Here is a 27,336-nt window from a genome sequence, read left to right on the forward strand (position 1 = left end):
AAGTTTAAGGAGACTCGTCTCCCTCTGAAAGGCAACTGTGCTGTCCATTCTTGTCTAAACCTGAACTTGATACCTGCTGACGCTGCAGCAGGCGCAAGAGAGGGAGGGCCCTCACGGGGGTCTCTTTTGGAGCTTTGCTCTGAGCCCATCTCAGACTTCCCTGCACAGCTTCCCAGGTAGTGCTAGTAGTAAAGAACCCACCTGCCAATGCAGGAGGCCTAAGGGACACAGGTCCAGTCCCTGGATCGTTGGGAAGATCCCCTGGGAGAAGGACGTAGCCTGACCGGCACAATCCATGGGGTCACACAGAGTCGGACATGACTGAAGTGACTTGGCGGGCACACATGCACGGTCCCAAACTGGATGGCTATGCCAGAGAGTTCTGCCAGTATCCACCAGAGGGAAGGGTTCCTACGTTTGCTGCTACTCTGGAAAAACTATTCAGAAGACATTTTACTTGTAAAGTCCCAGGAAAAAAATGCGCAGGGTAGGAATGAGTTAGGTTCAAATGAAGTTTGGTAAAACACTGAAGCTTGAAAAAAAGAATCCCATTTTACCAATCCCATGTTATTCCTGCTGGGACTGGATCTGTGAACTCCCAGTCCCCAAATAACACAATTTAAATGCTGGAAGTCAGTTCGCTTGATCTGTTAACATTTTGGCACATGCCCCAAATAAGTACCAACTGGCTGTCTCTGAGCTGTTCTTAACGTCACTTCCCTGTGACCCCAGTTCTGGAATCAAAGTGGGAGATCTTGAGGTTGTAACTGTGTAACTCTGTCTACACTGTTTTCATGAGTTTAGGCTTGGAAAAACTGCAGTCTTACACAAGTGTACAGATTTTAAAATTTATTATCACCAATATGAAAGTCTCACATATAACAGGTTGTCCTCAAAAATGGACCACACCAGTCAGAATGACTGTGATCAAAAAGTCTACAGATGATAAACGCTGGAGAGGGTGTGGCGAAAAAGGAACCCTCCTATACTGTTGGTGGAAGTATAAATTGGTAACCACTATGGAAAACTGTATGCTGCTGCTAAGTCGCCTCAGTCGTGTCTGACTCTGTGCGACCCCATAGACGGCAGCCCACCAGGCTCCTCTGTCTCTGGGATTCTCCAGGCAAGAACAATGGAGTGGGTTGCCATTTCCTTCTCCAATGCATGAAAGTGAAAAGTGAAAGTGAAGTCGCTTAGTTGTGTCCGACTCTTAGCGACCCCATGGACTACAGCCCACCAGGCTTCTCCGTCCATGGGATTTTCCAGGCAAGAGTACCGGAGTGGGGTGCCATTGCCTTCTCCAATGGAAAACTGTATGGAGGGTCCTCAAAAAACTAAAATTACAGTTACCATGTGATTCACCAATCCTACTCCTGGACAAATATCCAGGAAAGATGAAAACTTCAATTTGAAAGGATACATGCAGCCCAGTGTTCACAGCAGTGCTGTTTACAATCTCCAAGACATGGGAGCAGTCTAAGTGTCCACCAACAGCTGCATGGATAAAGAAGATGTGCCGTATAACGGAATATTGTGTGTGTGCTAAGTCACTAAGTTGTGTCTGACTCTTTGCAACCCCATGGACTGTAGCCCTCCAAGCTCCTCTGTTCATGGGATTTCTCAGGCAAGAATCCCTGGGTTGTCATTTCCTTCTCCAGGGGACCTTCCTGACCTGCATCTCTGGCATTGGCAGACAGATTTTTGACCGCTGAGCCACCAGGAAACCCATAATGGAATATTACTCAGCCATGAAAAATGAAATAATGCCACTTGCAGAAACAGATGGACCTAGAGATTATCATACTAAGTGAAGTCAGAGAGAGAAAGACAAATATATGCTATGGCTTATACGTGGAAATGAAAAAAAAGATACAAATGAACTTATTTATAAAACAGAACCAGACTCAGAAAAAGAAAACAAACTTCTGGTCACCAAAGAGGAAGGAGTGGAAATTTCCGATGAATAGGTACACAACACCGTGTATCAAATAAACAAGCATAGCACAGGGAACTCTATTCAGTATCTTGCAACAACCTGTAATGGAAAAGAATCTGAAAGAATATATATTTTTGCATATGTATAACTGAATCACTTCACCATACACCTGAAACTAATACAGCATTATAAATCAAGTATGCATGCTCAGTTGCTCCGTCATGTCCATCTCTTTGCAACCCCATGAACTGTAGCTCACCAGGCTCCTCTGTTCATGGAATTCTCCAGGCAAGAATACTGGAGTGGGTTGCCATTTCCTCCTCCAAGAGATCTTCCCAACCCAGAGACTGAACCCACGTCCCCTGCGTCTCCTGCATTGGCAGGTCGATTCTTTATTCTGCACCACCTGGGAAGCCGTAAATCAAGTATACTTAAACTTAAAAAAAAAAAAAAAAAAGGCGGGGCAGACCTCGCACGTGGCTTTGTTTTCACTCTGTGTTTATTGGTGAGGAATCCTGCCAGCCTTTCCCAGGAGCTTAAGCAACACCTAATTTCACAACTGCCAGGCCTCCCTTCTGGAAAAACCAGTTCTGAATCACCATTGCTCCTTTGGGAAAGTGTCCTAGAAAGCCGGCTAGAGCTAGACTGGTAAGAATTAGATTCTGTGTGCTTTCTTACTCAACTTCATCAAGGTGAAAACTGAGCATTTCACACCTGGGTGGTGGACAGAAAGTAAAAGTTCAATCACTCAGTCGTGTCTGACTCTTTGCGACCTCATGGACTGTAGCCTACCAGGCTCCTCTGTCCATGGGATTTCCCTGACAAGACTACTGGAGTGGGTTGCCAATTCCTTCTGCAGGAGATCTTCCCAACCCAGAGATCAAACCCAAGTCTCCTACACTGCAGGGTGGTGGACAGAGAGGACTACTGCTGAATTCTGGTGTGGCTTCCGTTCACCTGGGGGCTGTGTCTTGACCTGTGAATCTCAAACCTTCTTCCACTTACCACTTCCTCCGCAGGGCTTCCTTACTTTATGAGGCACCCGGAGAGCATGAATGTCACCAGAAACACAGCCTTCAACCTCACCTGTCAGGCTGTGGGTCCACCCGAGCCCGTCAGCATTTACTGGGTTCAAAACAGCAGCCGTGTTAATGAACTTCCAGAAAGATCCCCCTCTGTTCTGACTGTTCCTGGTGAGTCTCAGTTGTGGCATTTGTTTATTGTTTGCTTTCTGACGGTGGAAGGGAGCAGAAGGTGGGTGAATGCTGTAGTGTACAGCAGCGGGCACTCGACGAGGATGAAAACACAGGTGGGGCAGCCCGGGATGGGGACCAGATGGGGAGGCAGGTGGAAGTCTCGGGGCTCAGAGGTCACAGCACAGGATGGGTGTCTGTGCTTACATCAATCAAGTGGCCGGAATCTTCAAGCCAGGGCGGCCGGGAAGCCCTGCTCACATCTCCTGTGGCAGCTGTGCGCCAGCTGGCCTGGCAGGCCTTGCCTTTCAGGAACCACTGATGTGAGGACCTCAGTGAGGTGGCGGCGAGGAAAACGCCTTGGTCATGGAGGCAGTTGTGGGAGGACTGAGTCACTGTGGGGCTGTGAGTGCCGTGAAGGTCAGCAGTCATCTGATTTCCATCCAAGTGGGTGTGGCCTGGCTTCGGGCCCAGCCCTCCTCCCACACTGCTCCTAGGGGCAGCGCCGTGTTCTGTGCTGCGAAATCCGATGGGCTCCTCTTTGCCTCCTCTCCTCGCATCTCCCAGCAACGTCCGGTAAGGTTACCACCCCCTAACCTTCCCAATCTGCGTGTACCCAGGGCGTATTCTGTGAGGATGCTGCACGCCAAAGGTGACCTTCCGAAACCACTGTCTTCCTGGCTTCCTTCCTGCCTCAGTGCTCTTCCTCTGCCCACGACAGGAGTTCTGAACATGCTGGGTGCCACAGGGCTCAGTCCTGGACTGCTTTCTGCTCCCTCTGAGGCACTCCTGCCTGGGAGATCTCCTCTGGATCCTGGCTTCATGACCATCCATGTGATGATGACTTTGAACTTGGTACCTCTGGCTCAGACTACCCTCCTGAGCTTCATGCTCCTTTCCTGGCATGTCCACTTACTGGATATGCAAGTGTGTTAAAATGAAACTCTTAGTTTCCACCCCCATACTCGGACTTGTTCTGCCACAGAGTTTCCCATCCACTCGGACTTGTTCTGCCACAGAGTTCCTCATCCTACTAAAGCGTGTCACCGTCTGCTCCATCCTTCCTGCTGCTCACTGTTTAGACTGACTACATCAGGAGGTTGCCAGTTGTCTTCCTACAATACATCTCAAATCTCTTTTCTGCCTGTCTGCTGCAGGACCCCGGTCCAGGTCACCACCACCTCTTACCAGCATCTCTGCAGTAGCATCCTACCTGGTCTCTTTGCTGCTGCTGCTAAGTCGCTTCAGTCGTGTCCAACTCTTGTGCAACCCCATAGACGGCAGCCCATCAGGCTCCCCCGTCCCTAGGATTCTCAAGGCAAGAACACTGGAGTGGGTTGCCATTTCCTTCTCCAATGCGTGAAAGTGAAGTTGCTCAGTCGTGTCTGACTCTTAGCGACCCCGTGGACTGCAGCCCACCAGGCTCCTCCGTCCATGGGATTCTCCAGGCACGAGTACTGAAGTGGGGTGCCATGGCCTTTTGCTTCCAGCCTTATCCCCACTCTTGTTCTCCATGGTAGGTCATGTCCCCTGCCTGCTGGAACTCTTCAGTGGCTGCCCGTTGTCTTTGACTCTCTCTCAAGAGGCCTATCTGCTCCTCATAGGATCTGTGTGCCCCGGGCCCCACTCTACTTTCCAGTTCCACCCCACCCGCTCTTTCCGCGCTGCTAATTAAGCGCCAGTCACACTGGTTGTCTTGTTTCCTTAGAAACATCCCCCTCTCCCTGCCTCAGGACCTTTGCACCGCCTCTCTGTCTGCCTGCAATGTCGTTCCGTTTGCCCTTCCTCCGTGACGTGTGCCAGGTAACGCTTCTGCACAGAGGTCCTTCCTGCTCGTGCTTCCGGGTCCTCCTCACTCCTGTATTGACTCTCAGGCATGGCACATATTCTTGTGGGCTTCCTTCGCTGCACATCACAGTCTGTCATTACCTTCTTTATTGTTTAATCTCCTTGTCTGTCTTCTTAGAGAACGTATGCTTAGTAAGGACAAGGGCTTTGTCTCTCCCAAGACAGAGCCTGACTCATGGCAATGCTCACTGAATGTTTATGGTGAGAATGGGCCAGCAAGTGATTGCCAGTCAGAGGTATTGTCTCTGAGTCACTTTTCTCACTCCTGACTCCTCGAGGAATGTTATCATTGTCTCTGCCTTCATCTGAGTTTTCTTTGAGTTTCTCTGAGGAATTGATCATCAAGTGACTTATTTGTTCAAAATCAACTTTAAAAAACTACATTCCACCTTCTCTGGATGATTGTTTTGAAGTCCTGTAAAGAACATTTATGGGGCATACAATGAAATACGTAGGTTAAATTGACATATAATTAAATGCATAGAACTTAAGTACACAATCAATGAGTCATGATAAATGTAGACAGTCATGTAACCACCACTTCAGTCAGTATATAGAGCATTGCTATATATTGTATATATAGCAAGTACCCCCTTTTCCCTTTGGGTCAGGCTGCCCCGCCCCGTAGGTGACCTTGTTCTGATGTCTAGTTTCATATATAAATTTTGCCTGTTATTGAAATTTACAGAAATGGAATCAGAAGGTATGTATTCTTTAGTGTGGGGCCTCTGCATCTATTGAGGTCATATCGTTTTTCACCTTTATTCTCTTCATGTGGCAAATTACATTGATTGGACTTTCATATTTTAAACCAGTGTTGCATTTCTGGGCTAAACTCTGCTTGGTCCTGATGGATTGTGATAGATTCCATTGGCTGGTAGATATTAAGTTAAGTATTTTTGCATTTAAGCTTTTTCTGGGATAACACCGACCGCTTGTACTGTGAGCCGGTTCTGCTCCTAATTACTGTGAGTTAGTGAAGACCCCGTGGTCAGGACAGCATCTGCCACAAGACTGCGCTCACCTCAGCTGCCATCCACGAGTCTCAAGGGAGTCCCCAAGCCACCTGTATTCCTTACTTACTGGCTGATCAATTTGGAGGTTCCCGCGGCCCCCTTGGGTTTCCCAAATGGCTCGGTGGTAAAGAATCCACCTCCAATGCAGGAGACATGGGTTTACTCCCTGGATTGGGAAGGTCCCCTGGAGAAGGAAATGGCAACCCACTCCAGTATTCTTGCCTGGGAAATCCCATGGACAGAGGAGCCTGGTGGGCCACAGTCCATGGGGTCGCAAAGAGACCCTCTGGTGTTGCCTCAGACTTTGTGACTAAACAGCAGGCATCATGACCCGTTTGGGCTCAGTGATTTTCTAGAATAACTCGGATCTCAGAACAGTGCTCTGCTTACGTTATAGTCTGTTTCACCAAGGATACACACAGGATGAAGTCTGGGCGGGTCCCAAATGCAGAGCTTTTCTGCCTTGTCGAGTGTCACTTGCTGCATCACTGTGTTCACAGAACAGAGCTTTGGTGTTCAGAATTTTTTTTATTGGGGCTTCATTATGTGGTATAACTGATTAAAGCATTAACCATGGTGGAATACTGTCTCCAGACCTCCCTCTCTTTTCTGGACGCCAGGAACTTGAGCTAATATCACGTGGATCAAAGCCCCAGCCTTCCCATCACATGATTTAGTCATTCTGGTGACCAGTCCCCATCTGGAAGTTACCCGTGGATCCACCTGATTTACCTCATTAGCATAACAAAGCCGCTCTCATTACTCAGTCAGTTACCAGGGACAGAGGCTAGTCCAAGTCTTTATCACACAACAGTGTTCATGAAGGAAACTGGTTTATAATTTTGTTTTTGTGATGTCGGTTTTGCCATCTGGGTAGCGTTGACCTCATAAAACATAGTTGGAAAGTGTTCCCAACTCCTCTCTTTGTTGAAAGAGCTTGGTAGCGTTGGTGTTGTTTTGGAAAGATGTGTGTGAAGTTAAGTGGAGGTTGTAACCTCTTGTGTTTTGAATATATTTTTTTTAACCTTGCTTTTTTTTAAAAAAAAAAACTTTTTATTTTATATTGGAGTTAGCCAGTTAACGGTGTTGTGATAGTTTCAGGTGGACAGCAAAGGGACTCAGCCAAACATATACAGGCATCCATTCTCCCCCAAACTCCCATGCCATTCATGCTGCTGCGTAGCACTGAACAGAGTTCCCTGGGCTACACAGTAGGACCTTGTTGGTTATCCATTTTAAATAAATTGAATGCTTTATTTCTGATAATGCAGTTTACGTTACCTTTTTGGTGAGGTTAATGTATTGGTTCATGTTGAGTCTGAGGTTAACTGAAATCCCCAAGCATTTTTCTCATAAATTGCTGCAAAATCAAGGCTCTCCTGCTTTTTGTATATTTAATTACTTTGAAATTTCAGCCCACCATGTGACCTTTATCCCTATGAAAATTTATCTCATCATCCCAATCTACTAAGGCCATTTTGAACCTTGATTCTCTTATTGGATTAGCAAATTCTCTCCCTGTTTCCTGTCTAGATTCTAATCTAACCGAGGACAAAACACAGTGGCCGTCAGGCAACCTCTGAGTTGATATCAATTCATGAAATCAGCTCTTTTGTCTACTTTTCAGTCAGCAGTAAATCTGCCTAATTTTATTTTTTCCACCATTTATCTCTCCATCTTGTCTTCTGAGATATTCTGTGATACTTTGGACTAGGAACTGTCCTGGAAAGGCTGGAAATCAGTTTGCAATTCATTCTGAAATCAGGCTTGACTTCCTGTTGGTGAGCTGAACTACATGCCTGTCCTCCTAGGCCAGGTGTCCTAGGCACCAATTTGATAACCTTCTCTAAAGTTCTACTGTGGATTCTGTCTCTCACTGATTTTGTACTTGCCAAAATCAGTATCATTTTTTTATGAAAGCAAGGACAAAGTCTGTCCATCTCTGTTCATCTAGAATTAATTTTGTTTTACATTTTGGCCACTGCTCAGCATGTGGGATCTAGTTCCCTGACCAAGGATTGAACTCACATCCCCTGCATTGGAAGTAAGGGGTCCCAGTCACTGGACCACCAGGGTGGTCCCCGTCTCTGTTCTTCTAGAGGTCTTCCTCTTCAGTTTTCTTAGCAAGTAGAAGGATCTGCAAAATTTAATCCCCAAGGCTATATGTATTGATATAAATTGTCTCAACTTGGTGACCTTACTTATTTCTAACTGGTCAGATATACCATTACAAGTGACGCTTATTTTGGGCTTTAGCTTCTTTACAGTCTTCATTTTACTTTCTTTAATTTGAAGATTTTTTTTTCCTTTTGGTTAAGAAGATAGACGTAAAATAGAAATTGAGCATTCTACAGGCTAATAGTATGCTTTCTAACATAGACTTTAATGGGATATGGTTACATGAAGCTACACATGTGATGAACTCACGCAAAGCAACACATCCGCACAAATGAGTCCACATGTAACTGGAAAAATCTGAATAAGCTCTGTGGAAGGTACCAGTATCAGTTTGCCGGTTTTGACACTATAGTTATTTGAGACATTAACATTGGGAAGGTAGGGTGAAGGACACATGGAACTCCCTGTCTGTTTCTGTAAATATATAATTAACATTTCAGAATAAAAAATGTTTTATACTGTTAAAATTTGTAGCACTGTGAAAGAACTACATTCAAACTTATTTACATCTATTCTTAACTTAGAAGACAAGTTAGTGAGATACCCGAGCCCCTTCCAGTAAGTAGGTGGTATTTAGGGAACTAGGCTGAGGCTGTTTTGACTTGAGATGGCTTTGCTGGGCTGTGTACCCACTCAGAGCCTGCCTGGAGCAGGCACATTTAGGAACAGGAAGATGATACAGTTTTCCCTCATGCTACCAGTTGTTTTTTCTTCTGTGACCTAAGTGCTGTCTTTAAGAAATGTAAGCGAAGAAGTACTTTGTCTAAAGGGCATGATTCTGAGCCAACAAAACCAGTCTCAAAGGTAATGTGCCGTGTAATTCCATTTAGGTAACATTCTCAAAATGAAAGGGTTATAGTGATGATGTACACATCAGCTCTTGCAGGGGTTAGGTTGACAGAAGGAGGTTTGTAAAAAGGGTGGCATGGGGGAGCTTTTTGTGTTTTGGCTCTACCACTAGGGCATGTGGGGTCTTAGTTCCCCAACCAGGGGTCAAACCCGCACCCCTGCAGTCGAGGCTCAGAGTCTTAACCACTGGACCCCCAGGGAAGGCCCTGGAAGCTTCTTTTTGGTGATGAAACAGTTGATTTGTATACATATTTATACCTGTAATAAAATTTCATAGAAATTTCATAAAAATCCCTCCTCCCCCTAATAAAGCAAAACCAAAAGCTAGTGAAATCTGAATAAGACCTGCCTGTATTTTAGTTACTAGTATTGGGCTTCCTGAGTGGTTCAACTGCAGGAGACACAAGAGATACAGGTTCGATCCCTGGGTTGGGAAGATCCCCTGGTGTAGGAAATGGCAACCCCCTCCAGTATTCTTGCCTGGAAAAGCCCTTAGACAGAGGAGCCTGGTGGGCTACAGTCCAGAGGGTTGCAAAGAGCTGGACACGACTGGACACCTGAGCACGTGTACAGTGTTCCAGAGTCCCTTGATCACGCTACTGTGATTACGTAAGATGTTGCCATTAGGGGAACCTGGGTGAAGGGCGCTGGGAACTCTGCACTAGTTCTGTAATTTCTTGTGAATGGAAAACTATTTCAAAACAAAGTTACAATCTTTCCCCCCAAGGAAGTACTTTGCCATCAACAAATGGAGTCCCAAAATAAAGAGCAGAACTACAGAAAGCTTTTGCTCTATGGTGTTCAGCGACAGGATGTGTTATAGCTTAAGTGGTTAAGATCCCGTTAACTAATGTCAGTTCACCATTGTGTGTCCCTAGGCAAGCTACTTGCCTTCTTTATATACGATAGGGATAATAACAGTGTCTGCCTCACAGAACATTTATGAAGATTCGATGAAATAATGTATGTAAGGGCTTCGGTACAGAAGCAACCTACAGAAATGACTCAGATGTTACCTGAAACAAATTTTTATTGGAACAGTTACTAACTCACTGTCCATTTTGAGCTACCTTCCTACCAAGATCAGGGACTTAGGCTGATCTTACTGGGTTTTACTTTTTAAAAAGGCTTTATTTGCTTCTGTATCTTTGGCTCTGCGGGGTCTTCACTGCTGCTCGGGCTCTTCTCTCAGTTGCATGGACCTGGGCTTTCCATTGCGGTGCCTTCTCTTGCTGCGGAACACAGGCTAAGTCACTGTGGGGCACTGGCTTAGCTGTTCCCCAGCATGTGGGATCTTCCCAGAGGAGGGAGCGAACCCCTGTCTCCTGCATTGGCAGGTGGATTCTTTACCACTCTGCCACCAGGAACGTCCTGGTTTTTACTTTTAAAATATACGTGTTTTATGTTAAAATCCACATTTAGAAAACAGCTAAGCTAGTTTTGCTTTTAGTTAATTGGCTATAGTGCTTTTTTTTAAAATTATTACTATTTTTTGGCCATACAGCAAGGCATGCAGGATTCTTAGTTCCTGGACCAGGGGTTGAACTGGCGCTCCTTGCCGTGAAAGCATGGAGTCTTAATCACTGGACTAGCAGGGCAGTCCCTGTAGTTCTTATTACTCGTTGTGATGACAACAGTAACAATAATAACTGGAATTTGTGTGTCAGTTTGTAATTCTTACAGTGCCTTCAGCAAAGAACCTCATAGCAGTCAATGATACAGTTAGATGTTTTCTAATTACCATTTTACAGATCAGGAAGAAATTTGGAGCAAGTAAGGGACCTGCGTGCCTAAGGTCTAGCCTTTGTGTGGCAGCTGGAACAAGCCTCATAAAACATAGATTAGGTCATATCAGTCTTCTGCTCAAAGCCCCAGGTTTCCCATCTCTCTTGGAGGACAAAGAAAGAAAGAAAGTGAAATCGCTCCGTCGTGTCCGACTCTTTGCGACCCTGTGGACTGTAGCCTACCAGGCTCCTCTGTCCGTGGGATTCTCGGCAGGCAAGAATACTGGAGTGGGCTGCCATTTCCTTCTCCAGTGGGTCTTCCTGACCCAAGGATCGAACCCAGGTCTCCTGAATTGGAGGCAGACACTTTAACTTCTGAGCCACTAGGGAAGCCTGACCCATATATTTCCTGACTTCAAACCTTCCCTCAACCTCCAGAATAAACTTGGCCCGTTCCCTCACCCCAAGTCTTTCCTCAGAGGACATTTCTCAAGGAGCCATCTCTGACCCGCATGTTTAAAATAACTACCACTTCTCCACACACCCTGACCGCCTGATCCTCTTCTGTTTTTCCCGAGTACTAATTACCTTCTAATACAGCATGCAGCTTATCAAACAGAGCAGGTCTTTGCCTCCCCTTACTTGCCCCCTCACCCATGTCTTCTGCCTGCCTTTTGTGTCTGGAAAACTTTACTCAAAGAATAAGTTTAATCAGAGAAGTGAGAAATGTGGAAACAAAGGAAAACAATCAAAGGAGACTAGATAATAATGATGTAGTCATTAAGCACAGTCAGGGAGCTTTAGCGCTTTCTCAAGGTCTATAGATAAGATTCTGAGCCACATCCTGTGAGCTGCCTTATAGATGCCTAGCTGGAGAAGTGAACTACATGATGAGCAGACTGTAGCCAGGACATGAGCTGCCACAATTCCTACAATTGGCCACAAAAAAATGGGAACAAATGGACCCTAGAACTAAAGATTAACTGCACCTAAGACAACCAAGGTGATGCTGGTCAGATCGCTGATGACCAGTTTGAAGATAACTTAGAACTGTGCTCTTCCTGCATGGAGACCGCCCCCCACAATCTGTCTCTCAAAGCTCTCACCTGCTGCTTGTTGGGGTTGGAAGTTGGGGAAGTTGGCCTTTGGACAGATGTCTGCCACCCTCCTCCACCCAGTTGCCGGCACCTGAAATAAAGCACTTTCCTTTCCACCAATCTGGCCTGTTCATTGGCTTTTGAGGGGCAAGCAGCTGGACCTGCAAAGTCCTTTTTGTAACATTTATTAAGGCTATTATTTCTCACCCTCTTTTGTCCTTGAGAATGTGAGCTTTATAAGGGCTGTATCTTTACTTTATTCATGGATAGATCCCAGGTGCCTGGAAAACAGCTGGCACATAGCAGCTACGCAGTAAATGTTGAGTGAATGAACTCAGGGCAGAAAGTGAGTTCCAAGTTCGTAAATGTAAGCCCTTCATTTATGCAGCATATTATTGTATTTCTCTCCTCTCTGGGTAGAAAGATGAACACCAGGGGAAAAAAACAAGACAGGATTGCTTAACCCAGAAGTCAAAGAAACACCCTAACTGTGCTCTTAGGAACTGCCTCCTCAGCAGTTCTGATTGTCTTTCCCTTGAGGGGGCATCCTGTGGCTGCATGTTCCCTAAAATATCTTTCAGACCTTGTGTCAGGGGCTGTCTTTTTTTAAACCAGCAGAGTACCAAGCAAGAGGGGCGCACACCGTCATAGTGAACTGGGGTGGGTGTCATGGAGTCAGGGGGTGTCCACGAGAAGGAGGCCTGGCAACAGGAAATGCGGAGGCGCTGCTGTCGGGGACGTTTGGGAGACTGGATGGGAGGGTGGAGACGTGGTGGGTGGGTGCACTTCTCCTTGGAAAGCCACAGGGTTGGGCTCTAAAACGTCAAGATCCTTTCTAGTCTAGTAGTTGAGGGAGGGAGACGGAGAAGTGATGAGGTAGCTCTCTTTCTTAGCCCATCTTGTTTGCGGCAGTCAACTCAAGTTTATAAATGAGCCTCCAAGTGGGAAGCTAATGTCCTTAAGCCAAAAAAAAAAAAAAAGTATCACCAGATACATTAAGCCAGGAAGCCTATATTTGGCCTAAAGTTCTCACCCATTCAGTTCTGGAGAAAGTTAATCTGGGTTGGAATCAGCCTCCGTTTCTCTTTGCTAGCTTCTGTTTGGCCTCTGGGCATTCACCACCTCAGCCTGCCGGATAAAACTACTGCCCTTGATGGTTTCGCTTCTTGTGGGCAGTTCCGAGTCGGAATGGGTGCCTTGTGCCAGGGCATTAGCTGCTGACTTTGTGTGTCCTCCGAAGAGAAGCACGGAGAGGAAAAATGTCTTCCTCCTTAACATAAAATCCTGTTCCGGGAGGAGTGGTTTCACTCTCGACATCGATCAACCTTGCAGGACTGAGAAACCATGGGCCTAACTCATCTTACTTTGGGATCTGTAAGGAGATGGTAGATCCCAAGGAAATAGGTCCATCCTGTCGTTTCCTTGCAGGGCCAGGCTTGCCCTCACCACCGGTTGTCAGAGGGATTCATAGATTGTTTCCAAGGGTTTCCCAAGAGTTTGGACAAGGATGATTGAAGTCAAATGACTGGTTTTAGCCTGCAGAAGTCTGCTCAAATATGTACAAAATGTAAGTTGCCTAGCAGCTCCCAGGGTCTTATGATCAAGCCAAAGCTGATTTTTCTAAACATAAGCCAGGTTTTGCCAGTTCACGTTGCCTGGTGAAACAGGCATGCCATTTGGGAACTAACGACCTGGAAGGTTAAAGGTGATACTCCAGCAGGAAAAGCCAAAGGTCACAGGCCTGCTTGTGAAAAAGTGGTGGGCAACAGGGGCCCCAGGTGGTGGCTTAGAGCTGTGGTCACCAGCCATTTTGGCACCAGGGACCAGTTTCATGGAAGACAATTTTTTCTTGGACCGGAGGTGGTGGATAAGGGGGATGGTTTGGGGATGATTCAAGTGCATTACAGTTATTGTGCACTTTATTATTATTATTATATCATAATAATATATTATTATATTATAAATAATTATGTATTATATTGCACACTCTATTATATATTATATTATTATGTATCTGGCTGTGCTGAGTCTTAATTAGTGGCACATGGGCTCTAGTTCCCTGAACAGGGATCAAACCTGGGCCCCCTGCACTGGGAACTCAGAGTCCTAGCCACTGGACCACCAGGGAAGTCCCCAAGCATGCCTTTTTATCCACTGAAATGTCCTTCCAGTAAGTAAGCCTGAAACTAGCATGTAGCTGACTATTCCATCACCCCTGAAAATTCCCAAGACATTGTCATCAGCTAAAGTCCATAGTTTATTCAGGTGTTCTTAGTCTTTACCTAATGTCCTTTTACTGGCCTAGGATTTGGTTGTGTCTCCTTCAGCTTCTCTTGGTTGTGACCGTGTCTCAAACTTCCCTTGTTTTTAGGGACATGGATGGTTTGGAGTACGGGTCAGGTCTTTTTTTTGTTTTGTGTCCCGCAGTTTGGACCCGTCTGACGTTTACCTCCTTTTTCTCATGGTGAGATTTGGGTTCTGTGCTTTGGCGGGGAGGACCCCAGAGGGGAAGTGCCATTCTCATCACGTCACATCGAGGGTACACTGTCAGCATGGCTTACAGCATTGCCCTTGATCTTGACTCTCCACCTGAGTTGTGTTTGTCAGTGTCTCACTTGAAAGTTTTTCTTTGATTCCCCTTTCCATATCAATCTCTTTGGAAGGAAGTCATTGGATTAATGTTCCTCTTTAGGAGCGGAGCATCAATATAAAAATCACTTGCAATTCTTCTGCATGGGGGTTTGTCTCTTCTCCCATGTATTTAATCACTTGTATATATTGGAAAAGGAGCTTCCTAGGTGGCTTAGCAGTAAAGAATCCGCCTGCCAGTGCAGGAGATGCAGGTTCCGTCCCGGGGTCAGGAAGATCCCCTGGAGGAGGGCATGGCAACCCACTCCAGTATTCTTGCCTGGGAAATCCATCCCATGGACAGAGGAGCCTGGTGGGATGTAGTCCATGGGGTCAAAAAAGAGTTGGACACAACTGAGCAACTAAACAACGGCAGCAGCAACAGATATCGTTATAGACTCATGGATAATTATCTTATACTTGGGGCTGCAATCTAATGCTACCTAGTTTTCTTGCTCAACTTGTTCCCACTTTAGTGATTGGGAGTTTTTTTAGCTGGCTCCTCTGTCTCTTGGCCACCGCCCCCACCCGTCCCTTTTGTGCGTGCGTGGGTGTGTGTGGGTGTCGTATGTTTTATATCTTGCTCCAGGCTCATCTTACATGTTTACTGCTCCAAACTGAAAATCAGCATTTCTCCGAGGAACTCTGGCTCCTTTCTCTGGCGAATAGTATTATAAGAAACCAAGGGGGGACTTCCCTGGTGGACCAGTGGCTAAGACTCCATGCTCCCAGTACAGGAGGCCTGGGTTTGATCCTACATGCTGTAACTAAGACCTAGTACAACCAAATAAATAAAAATATTTTAAAAAGAAAGAAAGAAACCGAGATCTCGGGACTTCCCTGGAAGTCCAGTGGTTAAGACTCTGTGCTTCCAATGAGGAACTAAGATCCCACATGCCACATAGCACAGTCGAAAGAATTAAAATGAAAATAAAGAAACCAAGGTCTGGATTGCTTCTCTTCCTTCCTCCTTAAAATTAATGAATCAACTGAATATGTTTCGCTTCTGAGATGTCTTCAAACCTCTGAAATGGTAGAATTTCTCTTCGTTCAGCACCAGTGTCTTCAAGTAATAGTGATGCCTTGTGTTTACATAATTCCTTAGGAATACATTGATATTTACTATTAAAAAAGGATCACTGCAACAGAAACTTCATTCATCAGAAGTTTTAAAAACTGTGACTTTTCTCCTGCTGTTTCTGGAGTCCTGACATGTGCACAGCGTGTAGCATAGGATATATGGGGATGCTAAGCACGGGGCTGTCTAGGCGAGCCTCATAAACCACTTTTCTTAATATTGGGGCCAGTAATTCCTACTGCAGGCTTCCCAGGTGGCACACTGGTAAAGAATCTGCCTGCCAGTGCAGGAGATGCAGGTTCGATCCCTGGGTTGGGAAGATCCCCTAAAGGAGGAAATGGCAACTGATTCCAGTATTCTTGCCTGGAAAATTCCATGGACAGCCCACGTGGTCGCAGAGTTGGACACGACTGAGGGATTGAGCACACACACAATTCCCATAGCTCCTTGCTGAAATTTTAAAACGAAATGATACTGCTTTGTTACCTCATGTCTCATCATTGGGAAAAAATAAAGAATTTTAATGAATTACAGATGTCTTTTAAGCCCATTGTTGCCTTGCTCCTGGTACCTAGGATTTAATCCTAGGTTTGTTTTTCAAACACCAACACACATTTTTCATTAACTTTGCATTTATGGCTTGGAACACTGAACCACGAAGTAAAAGGATGCCCAGACTCCCGCAGGATTCTGATAAACAGCAGCCTATCTCTCCACCCCTGGTCTCATGGGTCTCCTTCTCCTCTAGGTCTGACCAGGACCACAATCTTCAGTTGTGAGGCCCACAATCAAAAAGGGCTGACCGTGTCCAAAAGCGTGCAGATCAACATCAAAGGTAAGTGTCAGGGTGGTGTCTTGCCGGGGAAGGACACTGTGAGCTGTGCAGCCAGCTGCCTGGGATTGAGCCCTGGCTTCCCTTTGTGACCTTGAACAAGTCATTCAGCAACTTCAGTGTGCCCCTCTGTAAAATGGAGATAATTACAGAACCTATCTCTTCTTGAGGGTTCAATGAAATAATGCAAGCAGAAATACTCATAACAGGGCCTGACACTCGTCTGTGATCAACAGTAACTAGTTTAGTTTTCTGCTCAGTCAGAAAAGAAAATAGGCCGAAATGTTGACCCAGATCATCTTAGCTCCTCTTTCTACTCTTCCACACTGAACTAGCGCCCGTTGATCTAGGGATGGGCTGTGTCCTTCCCTGGGCAGCTGGAGCTGGGGCCCGTCCTCCCAGCAGCTGCTCTGAGGAGGGAGGAGGTCAGAGTCACGCCTCTCCTCCGGGCCCAAGGCTCTGGTCCGGCTTTCTCCTAATCTCTGTCGCACTCCTTGCTTCCCCTAGGCTGGGATGTAACAAAATGAAAGGCAGGTGTTGGAAGGCTAGTAGAGACATTCCAATCCAACATTCTGTGTCTTCCTCCCCATTCTGTGGGATCAAAGATATTTAAACCTGAAACTTTGGAAAATTGACACAGATGAACCTATGTGCAAAGCGAAATAGAGACCCAGATGTAGAGAGCAAACTGAAGCTGGGGTAGGAGGGATTGAGACTGATGTACATATACTATTGATACTGTGTATAAAATACTGTATAAAAAAGTGTTTAAAATAAATCATTAATGAGAGCTCAATATATAGCCCAGGGAATGCTACTCAGTGCTCTGTGGTGACCTAAATGGGAAGGAAATAAAAAAATAAGAGGGATATATGTATATATATAACTTATTCACTTGGCTATACAACAGAAACTAACACAACATTCTAAAGCAACTATACTCCAATAAAAAACTTTAAAAAAATAAAATAAAAATCTGAAACTTGAAAGGAAAACCTTTTGTTACCTTTTCAAGTCATCTCCTTAACCTTTCTCATAGAAATTCAAGGAAATGATATATTTTAGTATTTGTTTTTAATTTATATTTTAATTAATGAATGAATTTTTGTTGAAGTATAGTTGGTTTACAATATTGTGTTAATTACTGCTGTACAGCAAAGTGATTCAGTCTTTACATATATATATATATATATGTTTTTTTTAATATTCTTTTCCATTATGGTTTATCACAGGTTATTGAATATGTAGTTCTTCATTATCTACAATAGAACCTTGTTGTTTTCCATCCTATATATGAAAGGTTACATCTGCTAACCCCAGATGTAAACTTTACCATTGCATCCCTCCCTTACCCCCCTCCACCTTGGGGGTTATTTGTTCTATTCTCTACATTATTTGTTCTTAATTTAAATATTGAGAAGGAAATATTGAGTTCGTACTCCTTTTGTCCTTGGAGGAAATGATAGAGGGAAAAAGCAGAGTGTGTTTAATAACGAGTTAAAGGGTGGGTAAGGCGTAGCAGAAGACTCAAGGTACTGATGTCTGTTGCTGTTGCGCAGACGTGTCTGACTCTCTGCGACCCCATGAACTGCAGCACACCAAGCTTTGCTGCTGGTGTTTAGTTTCAGCAAATCAGCTGGAAGAAGCTATGAGAGGGTATTTTCTAAAATTTCGCTGGAAAGGAAAAATGAGCCAACCGAAAGTTATTACAAGAGGAACTGTATAACTTCCTTCCTTCATTACAAATTGCATTATTACAATTTTCAAAAGAAATGCTGGGAATTTCAGGAATCCACCAGTGGGCGTAAATTTATAAAGACATTTTCATAAAGCATCAATATCTTAAAGTTTAAAAATCCATAAAATGAGAAGCACTGCTTGAATTTTACTTTTCAGACAGAATCTCAACTAGGACTTTTAACAAGTCCTATTTCTGAAACTCAGGTTTTGGGCTTTCTTAAACATGTATGTCAAAGCAACCAAAACTCCCTGCCAATCTGTCATCAATTGAGGTGTATGTGGCCAGATTTGGATCTGGAAAAGCAGATAATGTATTTCGGAAAGTGAGTCAGACGGAAGGCTGGCTTTCTCACTCATCAAGCTGTGTGTCTCCTGGTAAAACTGGAATCCTGAACATACCCTGTGGGTGCTTAATATGGTCTTTTCTTCCCCTCATCCGTGCCTCCTGTCCTTGCCTTCATCACCAGTGTATCTCCCCCAGACCTCGTGCGTGTGTTAGTTACCTCATTTCAGCCCCATCGAACAGTGCAATCTCTCCCCGAGCAATAGAAGAGAGAGCTGAGTGGAGAGGGCACTGAGCTGTGCCACGGTGGGCCATGCAGCCGATTCAGTGGTGATCACTCTCCAGCCCATGCTGGTCTTCACGCTGGTCTGCTCCCTGCTCCCACAGCCAGCCACCAGCGTCCTGTTGAGATACGGACATACGGAGCTCTGGGGTGAGGCAGACCTGACTTCAAGTCCCCATTCTGTTGCTAGTGAGCTCTGTGAGCTTCGGCAAGTTTTTAACTTCTTTGGTCCGCACATTTCCCCTTCCATCTATGGAGATTGTAAGACTGCTTCTCTCATAGGGTTCTAATCATGATCCAGTGAAGTCCATAAAGACTCCTGGCACATGGTAAGCACTCATTCAAAAACAGTAGTCATCTTTTTGGATTATAAATGTTGTTGTGTGTGTGTTGGTCGCTTAATTGTGTCTGACTTTGCAAGCCTGAGGACTGTAGCCCACCAGGCCTCTGTCCATGGGCTTCTCCAGGCAAGATACTGGAGTGAGTTTCTGTCCCCTTCTCCATGGGATCTTCCCTACCCAGGGATGGAACCTGGGTGTCCTGCATTACAGGCAGATTCTCTACTCTCTGAACCACCAGGGAAGCCCATAAATGTGGTTATTAATGTTAATTAAGAGTTTAGGGACTTCCCTGGTGGTCCAGTGGTTAAGATGTTGCCTCCCAATGCAGGGGGTGCAAGTTCAATCCCCAGTTGGGGAGCTAACATCCCACATACTTCACTTTCAAAAAGTCAAAATCTAAAGCAGAAGCAATATTGTAACAAATTCAATAACAACTTTAAAAAACTAATATCAAAATATTACATATATCAAAAAAAAAGTTTAATGTATGAGTATTCTCTGGCGGTCCAGTGGTTAGGACTTCGGGCTTTCACTGCCAAGGGCAAGGGTTCGATTCCTGGCTGGGGCACTAGGAATCTTGCAAGCCATGTGGCGCAGCCAAAAGTAAATAAATAAATAAATAATGAAAGCAGGATCGATTCACAGATTTTAATACGTTAAAAACAGATCTGTGTTGAATGCTATCAATGATGTGTTGGATTCTATTAATAATAGATTATTAGTAATAGTCTATTACTAATGAATATCTAGCCACGCCCCACCTGTGACTGAGGTCATCACACACTCATTACGGCCTGCCTTCCCTCCCCACGAGCAGATGCACTTGGCTCTTTGGCTTGAGCTGACTCTCACCCATTTCCTCGGCCAGGAACGCTTCCTCCCCGCATCACACAGGCACACAGGCACACAAGCACACGCATGCACGTTCCCATGGTGCGCCTCTTTTTCTCAGGGCAAGCCGCTCCTCTGCGGTTAATGTAGGTCTCCCCAGCTTAGCGTTTAGCTGAGGGATGAAGACACCCAGGTCCAATTCCTGGGTCCAAAAGATTCCCCTGGTGTAGGAAATGGCAGCACACTCCAATATTCTTGCCTGGGAAATCCTGTGGACAGAGAACCCTGGTGGATACAGTCCATGGGGTTGGAAAGCAGTCAGACATGACTGAGCGATTGAGCACACACACAAAGGCAGATAGAGAAAAAATGGAAGTAGTGACAGATTTCCTCTTCGTGTGCTCCCAAATCACTGTGAATGGTGACTGTAGACATGAAATTAAAAGATGCTTGATCCTTGGAAGGAAAGCTACGACAAACCCAGACAGTATTAAAAAGCAAAGACATCACTTTGCAGACAAAGATCCGTCTAGTCAAAGCTATGGTTTTTCCAGTAGTCATTTATGAATGTAAGAATTGGACCATAAAAAAAGCTGAGCGCCAAAGAACTGATGTTTTCAAACTGTGGTGCTGGAGAAAACTCCTGAAAGTCCCTTGGACTGCAAGGAGATCAAACCAGTCAATCCTAAAGGAATTCAACCCTGAATATTCATTGGAAGGACTGATGCTGAAGCTGAAACTCCAATACTTTGGCCACCTCATGCGAAGAGCTGTCTCATTGGAAAAAACCCTAATGCTGGAAAAAATTGAAGATGAAAAGAGAAGGGGGTGACAGAGGTTGAGATGGAAAGGTAGCATGACCAACTCAATGGACATAAATTTGAGCAAACTCCGGGAGATAGCGAAGGACAGGGGAGCCTGGCGTGCTGCAGTCCATCGGGTTGCAAAGAGTCGGACACGACTTGGCGACTGAGCAACAACTGTCACAGCATAAGGCAGATAGAGGGCCATGGCTCTGCCCCCATTTAGAGCACCAGTGACAGCCCTGCACAGAGCAGGAGGAAACGGCTATCTCGCTGTTCTTGTCCAGCTAAAAGTTCCCATGTCATCAGTGGGCAGGAGCACAGGTCTGCATCCCACGTCTCTGGTCCAGGCAGAGTCATCCTGTCACTGCAAGACCAACCTAGAGGCTCGTATGATCACCCTCACCCAGAGGGTAGCTCCTCTTTAAAACTCGTGTTTAATTTTCCCAGTCTCGAGACGCAGACATGGGCTTGGCTTTAATGCACCTGTTTGGTAGCTGTGACCTCCTGTGGTTTATAATTGTGTCTGTGGTGTGTCTTTTGTCTTTTACGTAGCAATTCCCTCCCCACCTGCTGAAGTCAGGGTCCACAACAGCTCCGCACACAGCCTCCTCATCTCCTGGGTCCCGGGTTTTGACGGCTACTCCCCGCTGAGCGATTGCAGAATTCAGGTAACCTTTCTTGATGAAGAGAAATATCTATCTGGGGCTCAGTGACTCTGCCTGATTTATTTTCCGCCTGAGGAGTGGCACAGACGTCAAGTTGACACCCATGTTCAGAAGCCCTTGGCCTGCCGCCTGCCCCGTGTCCACCAGGCATGTGCCGTTTTGTGATGTTCTGCCCGCCTGGGGCGCTGTGCCCTTCTTTGTGCGTGGTCCAGGGCCCAACTAGAGGAGAAACATGTTTCTAAGACAGAACATCATGAGGCCAGGGAGAATGAATTTTTAAGGTACAAAAACACATCTGGCTTGTGACCAGGAGTTCAGGAAGCCAGGCACGCCCCAGCCTGGCTCCTCCTGCGTTGGTGGCCATAAAGGACAGCAGGAGACAAGTCGTCCTCACTACTGAATGGACCGACTCCGCCTCCTGGAAAAATCGGGGGTGACAGACCTTGTAGAGTCATCTCTCAGTATCTAAAATTGACATAAAATAGAGCTACGAGAAATATAGGTTAGGCATCCTAAAGTGGAGGCCTCCCAGAGGGTGCAGTGGTAAAGAATCCGCCTGTCACAGCAGAAGATGCACGAGATGCAGGCTCATTCCCCGGGTCGGGAAGATCCCCTGGAGTAGGAAGTGGCAACCCACACCAGTATTCTGGCCTGGAAAATTCCATGGACAGAGGAGCCTGGCAGTCACAGAGTCGCACATGGCTGAGCACACATACACATCCTAAAATGATACCTCGCCATGAAACAGACTCTGCTGCGCGCATTCACTCCATAAAAAATGGAAGGGCAGCAGTAACACTGTCTTCTTGAGTGCCCACACATGGCCTTGCATATGTTCGATCCTGGAGAACGTTCTGTGTGCACTTGGGGAGAAGGTGTGTCAGGCTATGGCTGGGTAGAGCATTGGCAACGTCTGTCAGGTCCAGATGGTTTATATACAGTCTTGTTCACTTATTCTGTTTCTTGTTAATCTTCTGCCCTGCGGTTTTATCTGTTATCGAAAGTAGGAAATTGGGATCTCAACTATTATTTTTGAATTGTCTGTTTCTCCCTGCAGTTCTCTCAGGTTTTGCTTCATGTATTCCAGGACTCTGTTGTTTTAGGGAACAACAGGGCCTGTTTCCCTGTCTGTGGGCATAACGGTCCCTATATATGGACATAAATGAAGCATGGACCAGCCTCCCTTTTCTGAAGTACAATTTCAATTGTACAAAATAGTGGTTCAGATTTCTTATAGATCATACTCCATTTATGTGCTGTGCAGTGCTTAGTTTCTCAGACATGTCAGACCCTTTGTGACCCCCTGGACTGCAGCCTGCCAGACTCCTCTGTCCATGGGAGTCTCCAGGCAAGAATACTGGAGTGGGTTGCCGTGCCCTCCTCCAGGGGATCTTCCCAACCCAGGGAACAAACCCGGGTCTCCTGCATGGTAGGTGGATTCTTTACCCTCTGAGCCACCAAGGAAACCCAAGAATACTGGAATGGGTAAGCCTATCCTTTCTCCAAGGGGGACTTCCTGGCCTAGGAATCAAACCAGATCTCCTGCATTGCAGGTGGATTCTTTACGAGCTGAGGTACACAGGAAGCCAATACTCTATTTATAGTTATTATAAAACGTGGTTATCTTCCCTATGTGGACTGGCCTTTTTAAAGATTGTTTCCAGTTACTGAGCTGCTTGAAGTGTCCAAGAGGATCATGAGACTCCTTCCTGTAGGAGGTTGTTACGTTCCCCCCGCCCCTGCCACCCCCAAGAAGAGTGGTTCTCAGGGTTGATGTGAGGTAGAATAGGGGGGTTGGGAAGTCTGAAAGCACCAGGTCACCCCTCCAGGAGGAAGACGGGTCTCCACAAGCTTCACTTGCTTTCTGTCTCTCTTCGCCCGGGCTTTGGGTGGCTGTGGTACGAAGAGCCGTCTGAGGCTGCCAAATTGCAGCCCCCTTGCCCATGTTGGATCCTGTGGTTATCCTGTCTTTGTCCCACCAGCTAGCTCAGACTGCCTTCACCCATTCTCCTCTCCATCTTTCCAGATTTAGCAAATAGAAACGTAGTTACTTTATAAGATAATTACACTGCTGACTTTGTGTCATATGTACACCCATAATTATTGGTTGTCTATTTGAACTTCGCTGGAGCAGCCATAAATAGATTCCCCACGTCCAAGGTCAGGAGCACTGGCTGCACTTCGCTGGACCGGCCATGTGGAGATACCCCACGTCCAAGGTCAGAGAAACCCCAGAGATGATAGGCGCTGGAGCTGCTGTGAGGAGATACCCCATGTCCAAGGGCAAAGGAGAAGCCCCAGCCAGATGGTAGGAGGGGCGATTCGCATTTAGAATCAAACCCCATTCCCGCCAGAGATGCCCAGAGGGCTCCAACAGACCTTGTGTGCACCAGACCCAGGAACCCACAGAGACTGAGGCAGAACTGCGTTTGGCGTCTCCTGCAGAGGTCCGGGTCAGCAGTAGTCTGCTGCAGGGGCGGGGCTCTGGCTGTGGGTATGGCATAAGTCCTCTTGGGGGAGGTCACCATTAACCCCACCATAGAGCTGCCAGAACTTGCGTAGGACTGGGAAATAGAGTCTTGGAGGGCAAACAGAACCTTGTGCACCAGGACCCAGGAGAAAGCAGCAGTGACCCCACAGCAGACTTGCCTGTGGGTGTCCGGGAGTGTCTGGTGGAAGTGTGGTGGTGGTCTGCTGCAGGGTTGGGGGCATGGACTGTAGCAGTACATGCATGGGACCTTTTGAGGGAGGTCACCATTATTTTCATTACCTCCACCATAGTTTCAGTTCAGTTCAGTTCAATCGCTCAGTCGTGTCCAACTCTTTGTGACCCCATGAATCGCAGCACGCCAGGCCTCCCTATCCATCACCAACTCCCAGAGTTCACCCAGACTCACGTCCATCGAGTCAGTGATGCCATCCAGCCATCTCATCCTCTGTCGTCCCCTTCTCCTCCTGCCCCCAATCTCTCCCAGCATTAGAGTCTTTTCCAATGAGTCAACTCTTCGCATGAGGTGGCCAAAGTACTGGAGTTTCAGCTTCAGCATCATTCCCTCCAAAGAAATCCCAGGGCTGATCTCCTTTAGAATGGACTGGTTGGATCTCCTTACTGTCCAAGGGACTCTCAAGAGTCTTCTCCACTTCAAAAGCATCAATTCTTCGATGCTCAGCCTTCTTCACAGTCCAACTCTCATATCCATACATGACTACTGGAAAAACCATAGCCTTGACTAGACGGACCTTACTTGGCAAAGTAATGTCTCTGCTTTTGAATATGCCATCTAGGTTGGTCATAACTTTTCTTCAAAGGAGTAAGCGTCTTTTAATTTCATGGCTGCAGTCACCATCTGCAGTGATTTTGGAGCCCAAAAAAATAAAGTCTGACACTGTTTCCACTGTTTCCCCATCTATTTCCCATGAAGTGATGGGACCGGATGCCATGATCTTCGTTTTCTGAATGTTGAGTTTTAAGCCAACCTTTTCACTCTCCTCTTTCACTTTCAACAAGAGTCTTTTTAGTTCCTCTTCACTTTCTGCCATAAAGGTGGTGTCATCTGCATATCTGAGGTTATTGATATTTCTCCTGGCAATCTTGATTCCAGCATGTGTTTCTTCCAGTCCAGCTTTTCTCATGATGTACTCTGCAGGAGTCTTTGGCCCCAGGTAAATAGCAGGGAGGGAACACAGCTCCACCCATCAACAGAAAATTGGATTAAAGATTTACTGAGCATGGCCCCACCCATCAGAACAAGACCCAGTTTCCCCCTCAGTCAGTCTCTCCTATCAGGAAGCTTCCATAAGCCTCTTATTCTTCTCCATCAGAGAGCAGACAGACTGAAAGCCACAGTCACAGAAAATTAACCAATATAATCACATGTACCACAGCCTTGTCTAACTCAATGAAACTATGAGCCATGCTGTGTAGGACCACCCGAGACAGACGGGTCATGGTGGAGAGTTCTGACAAAATGTGGTCCACTGGAGAAGGGAATGCAAACTACTTCAGTATTCCTACCTTGAGAACCCCATGAACAGTATGAAAAGGCAAAAAGATAGGACACTGAAAGATGAACTCCCCAGGTCGGTAGATGCCCAATATGCTACTGGAGACGAGTGGAGAAATAACTCCAGAAAGAATGAAGAGACAGAGCCAGAGCAAAAACAACACCCTGTTGTGGATGTGACTGGTGATGGAAGCAAGGTCCGATGCTGTAAAGAGCAATATTGCATCAGAACCTGGAATGTTAGGTACAAGAATCAAGGCAAATTGGAAGTGGTCAAACAGGAGATGGCAAGAGTGAATGTCAACATTTTAGGAATCAGTGAACTAAAATGTACTGGAATGGGTAAATTTAACTCAGATGACCATTATATCTACTACTGTGGGCAAGAATCCCTTAGAAGAAATGGAGTAGCCATCATAGTCAACAAAAGAGTCTGAAATGCAGTACTTGGGAGCAGTCTCAAAAATGACAGAATGATCTCTGTTCATTTCAAAGGCAAACCATTCAATATCATGGTAATCCAAGTCTATACCCCAACCAGTAATGCTGAAGAAGCTGAAGTTGAACGGTTTCATGAAGACCTATAAAACTTTCTTAGAATTAACACCCAAAAAAGATGTCCTTTTCACATAGGGGACTGGAATGCAAAAGTAGGAAGGCAAGAAACACCTGGAGTAACAGGTAAATTTGGCCTTGGAGTACAGAATGAAGCAGGGCAAAGGCTAATAGAATTCTGCCAAGACAGCACACTGGTCATAGCAAACACCCTCTTCCAACAACACAGGAGAAGATGCTACCAGATGATTAATACTGAAATCAGATTGATTATATTCTTTGCAGCCAAAGATAGAGAAGCTCTATACAGTCAGCAAAAACAAGACCAGGAGCTGACTATGACTCAGATCATGAATTCCTTATTGCCAAAGTCAGACTTAAATTGAAGAAAGTAGGGAAAACCACTAGACTATTCAGGTATGACCTAAATCAAATCCCTAATGCTTATACAGTGGAAGTGAGAAATAGGTTTAAGGGACTAGATCTGATAAAGTGCCTGATGAACTATGGACGGAGGTTTGTGACATTATACAGGAGACAGGGATCAAGGCCATCCCCAAGAAAAAGAAATGCAAAAAAAGAAAATGGCTGTCTGAGGAGGCCTTACAAATAGCTGTGAAAAGAAGAGAAGCCAAAAGCAAAGGAGAAAAGGAAAGATATAAGCATCTGAATGCAGAATTCCAAAGAATAGCAAGGAGAGATAAGAAAGCCTTCATTAATGATCAGTGCAAAGAAATAGAGGAAAACAATAGAATGGGAAAGACTAGATCTCTTCAAGAAAAGTAGAGATACCAAGGGAACATTTCATGCAAAGATGGGCTCAATAAAGGACAGAAATGGTATGGACCTAACAAGCAGAAGATATGAAGAAGAGGTGGCAAGAATACATGGAAGAACTATACAAAAAAGATCTTCATAACCCAGATAACCACGATAGTGTGATCATCCATCTAGAGACAGACATCTTGGAATGCGAAATCAAGCGGGCCTTAGGAAGCATCGCTATGAACAAAGCTAGTGGAGGTGATGGAATACCAGTTGGGCTATTTCAAATCCTAAAAGATAATGCTGTGAAAGTCCTTCACTCAGTATGCCAGCAAATTTGGAAAACTCAGCAGTGGCCACAGGACTGGAAAAGGTCAGTTTTCATTCCAATCCCAAAGAAAGGCAATGCCAAAGAATGCTCAAACTACCGCAAAATTGCACTTATCTCACATACTAGCAAAGTAATGCTCAAAATTCTCCAACCCAAGCTTCAACAACACATGAACTGTGAACTTCCGGATGTTCAAGCTGGTTTTAGAAAAGGCAGAGGAACCAGAGATCAAATTGCCAACATCTGCTGGATCATGGAAAAAAGCAAGAGAGTTCCAGAAAAACATCTATTTCTGCTTTATTGACTATGCCAAAGCCTTTGACTGTGTGGATCACAAGAAACTGTGGAAAATT

General features: G+C 45.6%; 1 protein-coding gene across 1 annotated transcript in view; it reads left to right on the top strand.

Annotated features, from left to right (window-relative positions):
• MERTK (MER proto-oncogene, tyrosine kinase) overlaps positions 1-27,336 on the top strand; it is a 116,857-nt gene that overhangs the window by 46,401 nt on the left and 43,120 nt on the right. Inside the window, exons 4-6 of the mRNA XM_068967478.1 lie at positions 2,956-3,129; positions 16,296-16,382; positions 21,216-21,331. Coding sequence (XP_068823579.1) covers positions 2,956-3,129; positions 16,296-16,382; positions 21,216-21,331 — 377 coding nt within the window. The remainder of the gene's footprint in view (positions 1-2,955; positions 3,130-16,295; positions 16,383-21,215; positions 21,332-27,336) is intronic.

The sequence above is a fragment of the Capricornis sumatraensis genome, chromosome 1, assembly GCF_032405125.1.
Source record: "Capricornis sumatraensis isolate serow.1 chromosome 1, serow.2, whole genome shotgun sequence".
Taxonomy (NCBI): Eukaryota; Metazoa; Chordata; class Mammalia; order Artiodactyla; family Bovidae; genus Capricornis; species Capricornis sumatraensis.